Source organism: Pinus tabuliformis, chromosome X (genome assembly GCF_031772625.1).
Source record: "Pinus tabuliformis cultivar Carrire ecotype Pingquan chromosome X, CPIR1, whole genome shotgun sequence".
NCBI classification, from domain to species: Eukaryota; Viridiplantae; Streptophyta; class Pinopsida; order Pinales; family Pinaceae; genus Pinus; species Pinus tabuliformis.
This window is the reverse complement of record NC_142308.1, coordinates 878,295,219-878,311,256: the sequence shown is the minus strand read 5'-3', so window position 1 is coordinate 878,311,256 and position 16,038 is coordinate 878,295,219. Positions and strand designations below refer to the sequence as shown.

General features: G+C 38.4%; 1 protein-coding gene across 1 annotated transcript in view; it reads left to right on the top strand.

Moving 5' to 3' along the window:
- The first annotated feature begins 1,173 nt into the window (after positions 1–1,173).
- The window catches only part of LOC149142512 (CBS domain-containing protein CBSCBSPB1-like), a 67,450-nt gene continuing 52,585 nt past the window's right edge, over positions 1,174–16,038 (top strand). Inside the window, 7 exon segments of the mRNA XM_089453258.1 lie at positions 1,174–1,873; positions 3,986–4,154; positions 4,257–4,389; positions 4,487–4,657; positions 4,796–4,874; positions 5,002–5,115; positions 5,286–5,352. Coding sequence (XP_089309384.1) covers positions 1,710–1,873; positions 3,986–4,154; positions 4,257–4,389; positions 4,487–4,657; positions 4,796–4,874; positions 5,002–5,115; positions 5,286–5,352 — 897 coding nt within the window. The 5' untranslated portion in view covers positions 1,174–1,709.

Genomic DNA, 16,038 nt, shown 5'->3' with positions numbered 1-16,038 from the left:
TAAATATATATTTAAAACCAAAATATATATTAATGTGCTTCACTAAAAAAAATTCAACCTAACTTATAGTCATAAAACTGTTCAAATACACATGAATAACGACCACCACCAATTAAATAAACCAAAACCATGCCATCATATCATATTCACATGATTAACAGCACATACTCCGACACACACACATATGTATTGACAATTACAACTCTACGCAGGGCTATCTCGGATGTTTCTCAGATATGACAAATAAAATGATTCCATATACAAAGTAATCTCTTTTGACTCTATGTTGATGCAGACTGTGGCAATCTTGATTGCACTGTTGGCAAAGCTCAAGATTCCCATATTGCCGGAAGGTAGAGGAAGACGCATTCCAAAAAAGCACTTAGATGGCACGCAATAAATGGTTGAAGTACTGTCGTCATTGCAACCAATTCTCATGCCAATGCGTAAAATACGGGAGTCGAGTTTTTTAAGTTCCGGAAGATTCTCTTTGAGGGTTTATATACACGAGATAAATGGCTTTGAAATTGGCCTGCAGCAAAAGGACATACTTTGATATTCTGCGGTCAACTGATAAATATTCCTGCATAAAAACCCTAGCCTCGTTCATTCATAATTAGGTTTTGTACGCGTTTCGACCCTCAAAGGGCAGAAAGACAATTTTGTGGCGGTGAGCGAAAGCAGCACGAGGAATAAAAAACGAAATGGATATTGACAACGACTCTATCGGCGGACATTTACCCTCTTTAATTCCCTCTAAAGAAAAGATGTAGGATAATCTTTGCTTTTAGTATTATTTTGAGCAGGGTGATTGGGAAGTTTCCTTTATTTTTCAATAAAAATGATTTTAGAGTTTAAATTAGAAAATTGCGCTTTCGATTTGTAAAACCATCGTGCTATTTTTCAATACCTATATTTATGCTATTTTGGACTTCCAATTTTGTCAATTGCAATGTGATTTAGCACAGATTAAATTTGACAGGCTGGTAATTCTAAATCCATCTTAGACCAGTTCTATTAATTTCCGTACATAGTTATCCCAATTTCAAGTGATATTCCGTCAGAAAGCTCGTTATGCTTCTTGTGAGTGAAGAAAGGATAGGGGAGACACGAGTAGCAAAATATAAGGCAGGCAATAAATTAAATTGTAGCACTCAGTGACCCGCCCAATTGGCTTAATATATTATTTTGTAGACCAGGCAATAACGTGTGCCGTTCTGTCTTTCCTACGTGGCATACGGTAAGCCGATTCGCCCAGTTTTGACTTGCAACGAATGGCAACGAACCGAAGCACTAGAAAAGAGGGCCATTAAGCTCAGGCCCCGCACGATTTCTATTCCGTTTCTTCATATTTCTAGGGTTGGATTTCCTTGAACAAGAAGAAGGCAAGGGAAGGATTTTGTGTGTATTTATTGTTCGGCCCAGGCGGGTGAGAAATAGAAATCCCCTGGGTCAGACTTCTTTCTTCCAGTCGGAAATCAATCAAAAATCCGAATTTCATAGCTTAAGTAAATCAAGTTTGAATTCGTTTTTGCATGGTCATTGACTTTGCTCTAGAATTCGTTTTGGGAAGGTTTGATATAATATACATATACTGGGCTATTTATGGTGATCGGGGATTTGTTCTGGAAACCAATTCTGATTCTTGCAATCGTTTGAGATAATAATTTTGCTAGTATAGAGGGTTATATATTGGTTGTCCAAGGATAATGAGTAACCAAGGGCCAGGGGCAGATGGCGTGGGCGGCCTTCCGTCCCTTCCAAGCAGGAGGCAGAAGCGCACTCCTTCAGACACAAAGAAGAAGACTCCATCTGAAAATGGGAAACCTTCCTCCGAGGCAGGTCGAAAGTCTATGGGATCCAGTCGTTCATCGTATGTAACGATTCTTTTTCTTTCACAGCTAAATCCTTTTTCCTTTGAAGTGGGTTCATGTTATTTTTGAATACATGTTTCATTTGACTTGGGCATATAACCATTCTTCAGATATATGTTTGGAATCTATTTTGACGCTGGGCACACGCTACACAATATGACCTATTTATTTGGATTGACACCATTGAATAAAGATGCCTGGAGTTTATCACAACTAGTCCAGGCTTTGTTTCTTAGCACACTCGTGTAGGTGCTCTACTTGAGAATCCCAAAGCAACATGTTGAAGAGTTTTTATAGTCCCACGAGTTTTAATCTCGCTCTGGCCAAAAAATTGGGTGCTTTCTCACAAAAATAGGAAAAATCCTGAAGGCTCATTCACCAGCTTTTATGGGTGTATTATTAGTCTTCTATCAGTTTATTAGGTTTTATTTCTTTTTCGCTCGAGAGAATATGCGGTCGGTGTGTTTCAAGCTGGCTCTGTTCCAGTAGATTTATGTCAGTTTTTTCAAAAAAACAAACCCACAGAAAATCTAAGGGATGCTTCCAGGAATTGCATTGGCGGTAAACCTGTCAGCATAGACTAGTGCGCCTTACCAAGGGGATTTGAACTAGGCATGTGCAGGCTTGGAATTAACCAAATGCTCAACAAGATTAGTATCAACCTGTTGAGGTAGCTCCTTGGGCTACATGATTTACGACATTTATGTACATGTATCTTACTTATATTTACAAGCAGTTATTGCTAGCTTGGAATTCTAGTCAAAGAGTGTCATCTAAACAGATAGACAATGAATAATTCTGAGCGCCAGTAGTAATCCTGCAAACATTAACAATGTGCGTGTTTGTGTGACAGCAGCAGAAATCTTGTAGGAACCTACATCTAATGTTAACAGGGAATTAGGTGCCCTTACTGTATTGGCTTTTACCCAAGGCTGCTAATTTTGAGATGTTAGTTTGAACATTGGCTAACATGGTTGTACCTACATTCGAAAACATTCTTTGATGGAACTCATATAACTGTTTGACACTTAAAATCTGGTCTGTTTTATTAATTGGTGAAAGACTTCGTTTTTGTTGGTTCTTAACATTTTTGCAAAGCTTGTTTTACTGTTTCCTTTTTTCTTATAGACAAATATTCACTTTATTACAAAGTGAAACACAATGGTAGTTTTGGGAAATGAGAACTTATTGCTTTACCAATTTTGGCGATTAGGATAAATTTCGTGCTTTCTTGTAAAGCATTGATTTTTTAGTCTCCTGAAGGAGGTGAAGCAGATTGGATTAGAATCGAAGCAGTGGGTTTTGCCTCTTAATTCGACATTGCCTCTCACCAGTGAATGTTCATCATTAAATTAGAGCTGATGAAATAGGTCCAGTCTATTTGTATTTACTTTGTGAGTGGTTGACCATTGATGGATGTTCATGATTACAAAATCCAAGGACTCTTTACTTACTGTGTTAGTTCTTAATATCATTGTTGGATATAGCTGGTAACAGGGTATCTGGATTCTACTACCTTGAGTAGCTTAAGGTTAGCGTGGTTTTCCACTTGCATTTTCAGTTTTATTTTAGAGTTTCTGGTGATGTAAGTTCAGTACCCAGTATCTGCTGTTAGGTGTATATTTTTGCAATATGTAATCGAAAAAGTTTTTACCACCAAAACAGCACTGGGAGATGGCCACATTCATTGCGTTGAAGTTGATAACGGACAATTATTGTTAGATGTCATTTTTAATCGTTGTAGCGTTGATGCATTCTGACTTTGTAGCTCATAGTTATCTTTGTTTTAATTTTATTTAATGGTGTTTTGGGTATCTGCTAGTCTTGATTTTTCATTTCTTGTTTGCATTTATCGTAGTGTTAGTTCGCTTTGTAACCTTCGGATTTGGAATCTGTACAACACTATGTGAGATGTAATTGTATATTTCTCTCTTGCAAAAATTAACTGCTGAGATTGAAATATCTGACGTCTAATGTCTAACAATTGGTCCTTTCTTTACTAGAGAGTTTTGTTGAGTTGATTTACCTTTTTGTTTCGGGTCTAATTTCATGTAGCTTCTTTCTATGTAGCATATGTTTACATTATATTGGCATCATCATTGGTGGAACAGGTTCGGGTCTGGGGAACGAACTGTAAAGCGCTTGAGATTATCAAAAGCTCTGACAATTCCAGAGGCTACAACAGTTCTAGATGCTTGTCGTCGCATGTCCACGCGTAGAGTGGATGCTGCCCTCCTTACCGACTCAAATGCTTTACTTTGTGGGATAATAACAGACAAGGTGTGCTAGGATTCTTATACTAGAGACACATTCTTTATTTATATTATGATTTGGTCTGATGGGGCTCACCTAAGATAACTAATCTTGTTTTGGCTTTCGTAGGATGTTGCAACAAGGGTTATAGCAGAAGGTTTGAAACCAGCTGAGACATCTGTATCCAAGGTCATGACGAAGAATCCTGTATTCGTAATGGCGGATACATTAGCAGTAGACGCATTAACAAAAATGGTCCAAGGTTAGTAGGATTGCCTATATTGTTAGCGTGTCAAACAGTTTGTGGAAAATTGTAGTTAGTGTTTCTCATAAAATGTTGAACATTATTGGCTATGCAGGAAATTTTAGACACCTGCCTGTCGTGGAAAACGGAGAGGTCATAGCTTTGCTTGATATTACAAAATGCCTATACGATGCCATAGCTAGAATGGAGAAGGCTGCAGAAAAGGGTAATGCCATTATGGCTGCTGTGGAAGGGGTGGAGCGACAGTGGGGAAGCACCACTTCTGGTATTTTATCTACTTTTACCTGACGATAATACAATCCAACTTATTTTTGTTGTTTTTCTTATGCATTTTGCTGATTTTACTATATTTAGAAACAGATGGCAACTAATTCTTCATGTCTGCTCGAATCCTTATATGCAGTTTCTAATACTTTTATTGAGACATTACGAGAGCGAATGTTTAGACCTTCTCTAGCCACTGTTATCACAGAGCATACAAAGTGAGTGCTACCACATGCAGATTTAGTGGTAGTCTTCTAGCATGGAGTCGGACTACTTGCATAGTCAATATTCTCTGAATGAACTAATGCATGGCTTACTTTTTATCCATGCTCTTTCTTTTGTCAGGGTAGCGAAAGTTTCACCCACTGAATCTGTGTACATGGCGACAAAGAGAATGCAGGAGCTTCGGATGAATGCAGCAGTTGTAACAGTTGAGAATAAACCACGCGGAATTCTCACGTATGGACGTTTGACTCTATTTTATGAACCCTGCCATTTTATTTGATTCTGGTTGTTCTTACTTATGGTGCTTATTTAAGCACAAATGACAAATCCCTTTGTTGTTACATAGCAAGTCTTGATTTTTATAAAATACGTACCAACTAATTGTTACCTCTTGTGAGATATAGTTCAAAGGATGTTTTGATGCGAGTTGTAGCACAAAATCTCTCCCCAGAATCAACACTGGTTGAAAAGGTATCTTATTGGACTTTTAAAGCTTCTATATCTTGGTTTTTGTCCTTCATACCAGTATTCTAGGAGCAATATGCTGGAGATATTGAATCTGGGACTATGATGTTTTCAGAACCTGAGAATCTATAAAGCATCTAGTTTTTTAAATAAGAAATAAGTTTTTATTTATTATATACGCTTTTCTAAGAGCACCAAATGCAACAAAAAAATCAGAGAGAGCTTCCAAAAACAGGGAGGTGCCCGGATTTGTCCTTCATTATGAAGACTGACTTCTGTAAATGCTATATATGGTTTCAGAACCGAGTTAAAAAACTTCATATAGAGAATTAATATGTATTCCAATGATAAGTATCTACAAATTACTAATTTTAATTACAGAAACTAGCATAACATATTTTTGATTTAAGCATGTGAGGGGCTTCCGCAGTGCAATGTTATTATATGCCATTTTTTTGGGATTAATTGCTTAAAGTAATTAAAGTCATTCATGTATGGCCTAACTCTCATGATTGTCTTTTAGTCGTGATTGATTTTTTTGAGCTTGATTAGTCCACTTAACACTCAATGCATTAGGTAATGCTCGTAGGGCTAAAGAACTGGGATTGAGACCATTGAAACTAATCACATAGTGTCAGTCGCCACCTCCGGGACTTGCACAAGGTGACTAAGACTATCTAGTAGGGTCATGCATTCCAAGCCCATTGGCTCTAGCATGTTTAACTGTAGAGGTTCCCCCTTAGTCAAGCACACTAAACTTGCGATTCCATTTGCAGAACCTTGGCAAATATTTTGCTTTATGAACTATTCATTTAGATCTCCCTACACTTTATTTAAGTATGTGAGGGTCTTTCTTATTGCAACATTAGGAGATATCAATTTTTTTGGGATTGAAATTTGAATGGGTAGAGTATCTAAGGACATTTGGAAATGACCCATCTCCCATGAATGTCATTTAGGAAAGACCAATTTCTCATGAGTTTGACTAGTTCACTTAGCTCTCATTGCATCAAGCGATGTTCATATGGTTAGAGAAATGGGATTGAAACCGATCTAATGAAATGCATCACATAGCATCAATCATCACCTCGGTACTTGCACATGGTCACTGGGACTTCCTAGGAAGGTCACCCATCCCAAGACTCCTTTGGCTCAAACATCCTTAACCATGGGGATTTCCCCATGGTTAAGCCCACTAAGCTTGCTAGTCCCCCATGGTTGAGCCCACTAAGCTTGCTAGTCCATTTGCAAAACCTTAGCAAGTATTGTGCCTTATAAACTATTTATTTAGAGCCTCCTTACTCTTTATTTAAACATATGACGGGCTTCCATAGTCCTATATTATGATATACATTTTCCCTTCGAGATTAAATTTATAGATTATTTAGTCACTCATATATGACCCATCACTCGTGAGTGTCATTTAGTGATGACCAATTTCACACAAGCTTGAATAGTCCACTTAGAAGTGATTGCATCAAGTGATGCTAATAATTTATCCTTCCCCTTCACACAATGGGCATTATGAGGCATACTCTTGATTATGATGTGGCCAACTAGGACCTTTTCCCTTATATTTGCTAGTTTCTATCACCTCAATCCCTCTAGCACACTACACACTTGTCCTTCTCCCTCGAAACCAACCATCCTCCCGCCTTTCCCCTCTACCCCAAAGTCCATTTGCACTGCTATTTTGTTTGACGATGGGGATGCCTTTTGATATTGCTTCTGCCATATTCTCCGTCCCATCTCTAGTTTCTCATTTGCCATTTTGGAAGCAGTCAATAGCTCCATCCCCATGCTATCAGTCCACCATGTTAGCCTGAGCTATGTTTCCAACCCTTTGTTAGAAATATAGTAGCAATGGTTAATATTTTTATCATGTGAAGAAACGGAAAATCTGAATTTATATTATGCCTCAAATTGCTCAAGTCGGCTAGGCCCCTTGGAGGCACCCTTTCAACCCCCTTTGGCAGACTATAAATAAGAGACCCCTCCCTTCAATTTGGCACATCGATGATCTATGGTTTGATCTCTGTTCTAGGAAAGAGAAGAATAGAAGGAGGCCGAATTTTAGAAGAAAGGAGGAGAGGCATGCCACTTGTGGGAAGCTTTTGTTTCTGGTTATCTTGATGTGTTGTTTCTGGATGTATTAATGAACTTTGAACTCTCTCTCATAAGGAAAGATTTTTGGGTTTTCCCCTTGTGGGTTTTGCCCTGGCCTTAGGCCTAATTTTCTGTGTCTCTTGTCTAAGGGTCTCATGGTTATTTTTACTGCTCTTTCATGTTTAATGGTTGAAATTTTCTTCTGTATAACTACTCAATGATATTGGATGTTATAGATTTTATTGATGCTAATAAATCAATGGAAGTAGTTATTTGTTGAAGGAAATTATTTATAGTTTCTGTGAACCCTAGAAATATCAATATGGAATCAGAGCCATTTGAAGAGCAATTTGGGAGGAAGACACTTTAAACCATCATCGGAGGCTTATGCGAAACCCTGGGCTCAAGTTTCTGTGGCATTATACTCTGTTATGCAAGCATCTCTGTGATGTTATGTGAACTTCTCTGTCGCATGTTATACGAGCTTTTCTGTGGCATTTATACTTTGTTATGTGAGCATCTTTGTGATGTTATGCGAGCTTCTTTGTGGCATGTTATGTGAGGTTCTTTGTGGCATTTATACTCTATTATGCAAACATTTCTGTGGTGATATGCAAACTTCTCTGTGGCATGGAATGCGAGATTCCATGAGACACATTCCACGAACTTTGAGGAACATAACACTATGAAAATTTGCGGACCTGAGGAAGTTTGAACCTAATCAAGGTATGAAATTGATCTGAGTTCTACTGTGGTATGTCATGGTTCATCTGAACAAAAGTATGGGCTCATTTTGTGGCTTCATATCTTTGAGGCAAACAAAATTTTTGTTAATTTCTATGGTATCCGAACCTCTGTGACATCCGAAAGTCTGTGGTCTGAGTTTCCTGTGGTATGTAAGGCAAGCGGAAGTTTGACTGTGTTGTGTTACCTCTGTAATTCTGAGATCTGAGTTGCATTACTTCTCTGTGGCATCCAAACTCTCTGAGGTAAGCATTTGAACCTTCCTATGGCATCTGATCTATTCCTCTATGGCATCTAAAATGAGGCCTGTTCGAGTTACCTCAGAATGAAATCATCCAAATTATGGTTAGAAACCTAAGTTTGTAGCTATCATTCAAACTTTTTGTACAATGATATTGATATGGATTTGTCCGAGTTTGCAAATTTGAGTCTATCTCCTTGATGATTTAGTCCGAGTCTGAGGTTCAAGCAATCTTATATGTAATAAGTATTATCCCTATAATAAGGAACCTCAGAAATAAATTGAAGGAAGATCGAGTCTGAGCAATAAGTTACTGAGGCACTATCTTTAAGAATATGCGAGTCACTATCTTTGTGGATATGTGAGTTATTGAGGCACTTTATCTTTGTGTTTTTGTTTATGTAATTAAGTCCGAATTATGATGATAGCAAATCCATGTTTGCATGCCTAATGTTGCTGATCGTGTGGAGACTTTGTTGCAAAAAGATCTCTATGAACAAAATTGGAGGATTGACTTGGTTGTTGAGGTCAGTCTTATATATAGAAGAAGGACGACTTTCATTGCAGAAGTCGACCTGATTGTTATTCTATCCGAAAATTGTTTTTCATTGTTCTCCTGAAGTGAAGATCGAATTAGAAATGTCTAAGTGATGAGTGGCAAGTTGCAAGTTGGAAGTCTGTAAATGAAGGAATAATACATTGCTTTGGAATCTAAGTATTGAACTAAGCCTGAAATAGGTTTGCTAAATGTCCCCTATCCCTCTTCTTGAAAGACCTCAAGTCTCTTTTTATGAAATATAAGACTTGATACCAGTGTTGCGGGGGAGCGCTCCCGCTCCCAATCCGTGCTCCGGGCAGGGGCGGCTCGGGAGCGCGCTCCCGATAAAAAAAATTTGCTCTCCCTGCCAATTTTGGGAGCGACATCGGGAGCATCGCTCCCGGAGCGAATCGACCGACGTCGGGAGCGATCTGGGCGGAAAAAAGCTGCGGACACGAAAAAAAATCTAATTTTCATATCTATATCTATATATATATATATATATATATATTTTGTTATTATAGTTTTAAAAGCTCAATGGGGCAAACAAACATTTCATTATCACTTGAATGAGAGCAAGAGCAAGAGCAAAGGAGCGAGGAGAAGCGAGGAGCGAGGAACAACCCTGCAAAGAGGTAAGTAACTTAGTAATTTAGTTAGTTTAGTTAGTTTAATTTAGTTAGGTAGTTCAATTTAGTTTATTAATTATATTTAGTAAAAACATCATGAATCTAAATTAAATTAATAGATTAAAATTATTAAATTAATTAATCTAAATAAATTAAATTAATTTGCAGATTCAAAAGCCTACAAATATCAAACATCATGGACCTGGCTATATTTCTTGGGATTTTCCTCTTCTTGGTCCCTTTTATGGTTATTATGGTGTTTGAGAGTAGGAAACGGAGGGGCCAAAATGAAGAGGGGGATTAAGAAGTTGGAGAAAGTGGATTTGATGAAAACCCCGGTGAGGAGGAGCTGGAGGAGGGTGAAGGGAAAGGGGGTGGAACCACTAAATTTCATTGCCCCCATTGCAACAATGATTACACAGGTTCATACACCCGTGCCAGAAAACACCTTTGTGGGAAAAGGCCATGGGATGGAGACAAACAAATAGGAATCAAAACTTGTCCAGCGGTGTGAGCAGCGGATAGAGCCAAATACATAAGGGAAGAGGAGGAAGCCCAATGCAAATCAAAAAAATGAAGGGGTTTCTTTGAACCAAGCTCACAATCACAAGCACAAAGAACTCCTTCAACATCCTCCCAAGGCAGTGGATATGGAGGCATAGGGTCATCAGGTTTAAGGCGTAGAACCATATCAGATTTCCTTGATGAGGGGTGTAGGAATGATGTGGATTCAAAGGTTTACAGGTTTCTCTATGCATGTGGGATACCATTCAATGTTTTTCGCTCACCTTATTGGCACGAAATGGTTTCTGCCATAAATGATGCCCCTAAAGGATACAAGAGCCCTGGTTATGACAAGGCAAGAACCGTTGGACTTGATCATGAAAAAGCAAAAATATCACATTTTTTGAATAGAATCACAAGTTCTTGGACTGACCATGTGGTGTCCATTGTATCTGATGGATGGACAAATGTAAAAGGCAAGCCATTGATAAGTGTTCTTGCTGTGTCTGTTAGTGGTGCCATCTTTCTAACTGCACATGATTACTCAGACAAGTTCAGGACTGGCATCAACATTGCAGAAGCATTACTTGAAACAATTGACCGTATTGGGCCATACAATGTCATCCAAGTCATCACTGATAATGCTCCTAATTGTAAGGCAGCGGGAGCAATTATTGAGGATAAATACCCCAACATATTTTGGTCTGGATGTTTGGTTCACACATTGAACCTTCTGATGCATGATGTTGTCAAGAACAAAAATGCACAATACCAATGGATTGGTGATTTGTACAAGAAAGGCAAACAAATGATAAAATTTATTACAAATCATAGCAATACCCATGGCCTTTTCCGCAATCACTCGAGATTGGAGTTGTTGAAGATTGCGAAGACCAGATTTGGTAGCTATTACCTCACCTTCAGGCGCCTTTTGAAGGTAAGAGAGTCATTGGCTAGCATGGTATCAAGTCCACATTGGCAGGTATTAAAGGAAAGGGCTACAAATGCAGCTGACAGGGAAGGTTTTGAACTGGTGGAGGAGGCCGCTCTTGATGGTCAGTTTTGGACAAGTGTGAGGCAAGTATTGGATTTCACCAAGCCCATTTATCACATGATTCGGTTTGCAGATACAGACAAACCAGTGATTGGCGAGGTGTATGAGCAGATGGATACCATGTTGGGGCAAATAAAAGATATTGTTCATAACAGAGATCCCGACTTGTACAAAATGATTCTCGATTTTGTGTGTGTCCGATGGAATAAAATTAATCTTCCACTACATTGCTTGGCGTATATCCTTATGCCAAAATACTACTCTACATCTTGGTTGGGCCAACCTGCACCAGGGGGTGGGATTAGGACCAAACCCCATTTAGATGCAGAGATAACTAGTGGATATTTGCAAGCATTGGAAAAGTTGATACCTGACAGGGAGGAATGTGCAGCTGTGCGCCTTGAAATAGGCAAATACTTCAGTGGCACTGGTTTGTTTGGTACCTTCCATGCAATGGAAGACAGAGACAGATTTGATGCTCTCACATGGTGGGAAACATATGGTGGCCATGGACTTTTGCCAAAATTGGTAAAAAAAGTTCTATCACAGGTTGTGAATACTTCTTCTGCAGAGGTGTTGGAGCACCTACAGCTTCATACACAATGTGAAAAGAAACAGACTCAATGAAAACCGAGTAGAAAGCTTGGTTTATGTCCACTACAACTTGAGGTTGTTGAGTCATTACTGTGATCGGGCTTATGAGGATCCCACATATAAAATTTGGGACAATCACCCAGAGGATGACAATTTGGAGGATGGTATAGTGCATCTTGAAGAACTGGAAGAGGAACTTATAAGGGATGAAGATGAAGCAGCTGCAGCTGCAGTAGCCATGCCACCTCCACCTCCACCATCCAGTAGCAGTGCTGGAGGTCTGAGTCTTGTTCCTTTGCTGTCGCCACCTCCATCTACACCCTCACGTGGAGGGCATGTGCCTTCTAGTTCTGGTCGTCGGTCTGTGCGGGAGACTCCTAGAAGACCACCACGATCTACTTATACTCCTGGAGACTCTCGTGGCAAGGGCCACATGTAGATTTACAGTTTACCTGTCTTTTCTAGTTTCTATTAGTTTTCATAACTGTTGAGTCTTGAGTCCTTGACTCTTGACTCTTTCATATCATAATGATATTTTTTGTAAACAATATATGACTGTGACAATGAAAATTTGAAGTTTGAAGTTGGCAATTATAACTCATTGGCAATGATTGTGAATTATGAATATGATGCTTCGTGAAAGACTAAAATTGTTTCATTTCATTTAATTATTCATGTTTCATTTTATAACATTTCATTTCATGTTAACAGTTAGAAGTTAGGACTTAGAAATATCTAAGATATTACTTCTTGTAATGGTTAACCGTTAAACTTAGCTTACAAGTACAACTTTGGTGATCAATGATGATAAATGTTATTGAATTTTCAATTTTGAAAGCTTGAAGTTGAAACTTTAAGATTGAATTTGATGAATCATGATTCACGAGACTCATTATGTTGCAGTTGTAATATGTATTTTACTAACTTGTGGACATTTTTGATGAAGATTATAATTTCTAGAATCTAGATGATTGATGTGATATGGTTCAATGATCAATCTATGTTTTTTTGTTTTTTGTTTGTTTTTTTTTTTTGTTTTATTATCTAATTCATCATTCTACATGTTTTTGTTGACATATATGTATCAAAAATTAAAAAATATATATATTTTTAAAAAATCGCTCTCGGATTTGCTCCCGAACCGGGGGCTTTTGAAAATGGTCGCTCCCGCTCCTGAACCGTGAGCTTTTGAAAATGGTCGCTCCCGCTCCCGCTTTCGCTCCCACTCCCTGCTCCCAAGTAACATTGCTTGATACATTGCAAGGGAACACGCTTACTAGAGTTTCTTGGTTTGGAGTTATGAAGCCTCTCTGAAAATTCCACAATTGAAGAGACTGAGCCCCTCCTTAAAGGCTGAAAGTGATCTTACACCTTTCTAATGTATTGAGATCTTATGGCTTTTGAACATTTGAAGTAAAGATCTAGGGCTTGGAAGATTAAATGTGTTGACTTGTTTTGGATTTGTAAACCCTAGTTAGGGTTTGAACAAGATAGCCCTAGGGTTTGTGGATAAAACCCTAGGACTGATAGTGAGATTGATGAATTTGGAAAAGAGTGCAAGAATGAGTTTGTAAAACCTAGACTAAAGAATTATTAGGGTTTGGAGTCAAAACCCTAGCTAAACTATTGTTATCCCTATCTAGTCAAAAAGGGTTTGAAAAGAAAGCCTAGGGCGTATGGATTAATTGCTTCTGCTTGAAAGGAGAAACCCTAGCTCTTGGATGAAATGACATCTTGATGATGAGGTTGATTTGCAAGTTGGATGTAGGAAGCCTAAGCTTAAGAGGGAGCTGACATATTCTTAAGATATAAGTATTTTCTTGATTATTTTTTATTGTTTTATTAGCAGTCTTGTCTTTGTATATCTTGCTTGGTTGTATTTGTTCTTCCATGGCCTCCTAGTGAGGATTGTAGGTACATAATGAAGACTGCCAGGCTGTGGCAATTGTTAATGGAAAAATAAAGTGACAAGAAGACTCCTGATTGGATTAGCTTTGGACTTATTAGAGGGAGCATACAAGATCAACTTGATTGAAGCATGTTTTGATCTATGATGAAAAGAAGTCAGTTGTGACTTCCAAAGATGAAGATGGCCAAAATTTTGAAGAGCAATGCTGATCCAAATTAGTTGAAGATGAGCCCATGATTTTTCTGCTATGTATTGATGATATGTTTCTGACAAGGACTGAGGACTTCTGTGTCTTGTGTAAGAGGGAGCTGTTTTCGTAAAGGCATGAGCCTGATGAAATCTTTGTTGCAATTTGGCATAATGGACCGCGAGTCCATGGACATCTCCATGATGAAAAATTTGAAGAAGCTGTAAGACTCTGTCGTTGACTTGTTTCTCTGATTGGCTTGTTGAAATATCTGTTGCATATTTTGATGTTTTCTCTTGTGAGAAGCCACGACTGAAGCTAAATAAATCGCTGATTGCTTAGCCTATTGTTGTCTACTGAATTGTTTGAAAGTACTAAAATCCATCATGGCTACTTTTTTGTTGTTGAGCAGGTTGCTGATGTTTGTGAGAAGCCTGGAATGGCTGAGAATTCCTCTTGGAGAGGGAGCATTCATTATATAGCATCATGAATCTTCCTTAGGTCAGTTGACTTGGAGACTGTAATGTCCCCTAGTGAATCATGAGTTTTTTGAACTATGGCGACTCCCCTGGGCAAAAGACAAATTTGTAGAATCAAATCTTTGACAGAAAAGAATTGATGCAACACCCAGACATGCCATTGCTTGAGGACAAGCAATATTGGGAAGGGGGGATTGTAATGTTCCCCAATGATTAATTGGCCCAAGGGACGAAGTAGCCTATCGATCCCTGTAGGCTATAGTCCTTGATAAAGGGGGAAAACCCCAAAATACCCAATATCTACGCAAGTTTGGGGTTGCTGGGCAAATAAACCCAGAATTCGGGTTTTGAGTAAGATTTACTCAATCATTCAAGAAGATGAAACCCATTAAGAAAATCTATAAATAGAGGAGGATTGAATTCATTTTGATTATCATTGTGGATCAATTTGTCTATGTTTTTCTTGAGCCGAGGCTTTGAGGGTTTAAAGACCCCATCTCTCCTATCAATTTCGGTGGTGAAAGATTCTACCTAAATTGATAAAATTCCTTTTCTCTTTATTTTCTATTGGCTTGTTCTCGCACAAGTTTTCTGAGGAGTGTTGAGAAATCCAAAGAGTGGTAGTTAAACGATTTCTCTTATTATGACATTATCTTGTGATGTTTTTTCATTTTTTTTTGAATTATCTTTTCTTATCATCAAGACTAATGCCAAGCAACAAATAAAAGAGAACACAAGATGTAGGCATGCTGCCAGGGCAAAACCCCACTCTAGGGGAAAACCCAGTGAAAATTCTTTCTTCAGTAGATTCAAGATGAAACGATCGAGACCCTTACAATTTAGACTCTAGACTACCTCCATCTAGTCATCCTTGTTTGTTCTTCCTTTCACTGTGTTTGCATATCAAAATCCATGTCACTCTGTTAGCATCGAATTATTGTCATTGAATATTTGCCATTGAGTTTGCATCGAGACATCATCACTGCAGTACCACCGAGATCTTGTCACTGTAATGATACCGAGATCTTATACTGTAATAGTACCGAGACCTCATCACAGTAATAACACCAAGACTTCATTTCTGTGGTGGCATCGGGACCTTCTTACTGTAATGACATAGAAACCTTCTCACTGTGGTGACACCAAACCCTTCATCATGTGATTGTACCGAAACAGTGATTGCACCGAGACTGTGTTACTATACCGAGACCCTGTCACTATGGTAGCACTTAAGCCATCTCTGAAATATATAGCGAAGTTATATCTTCATTGTGTCTTCACCGAAAATATAAAGACTGTGCCATCACTGAAAATCCTATGAACCCATTCTGGAAAAGGTCCGAACTTGTTATCTCTGTTATGGCACCGAAACTTCCTCTTTGAAATCCGAACGTCTATGTTGTTGTAATGTGAAGATCTTAGGCTTGTATATATAGTGGTTTGTCCATCATAAATGAGCTGACATGATCATCATGAAGAGATGTGTCTCTGTGTAGGTCGACATGAGATCTTTTGAGGGAAGCTGACTTGATGGAGACTTGGATGAAGAGGCTAACTTGAGGGAGGAGTCTTTAACCAAACAACAAATTGACTTTGACCCAAATAAATAATCCTAAAGCCTACAATGGAGGCTTAATGTTAATTTTAGATAACAATGGTATGTTCTATGCTTAGCACAATTTACTTCAATGTTCCTTTAGCAACCTA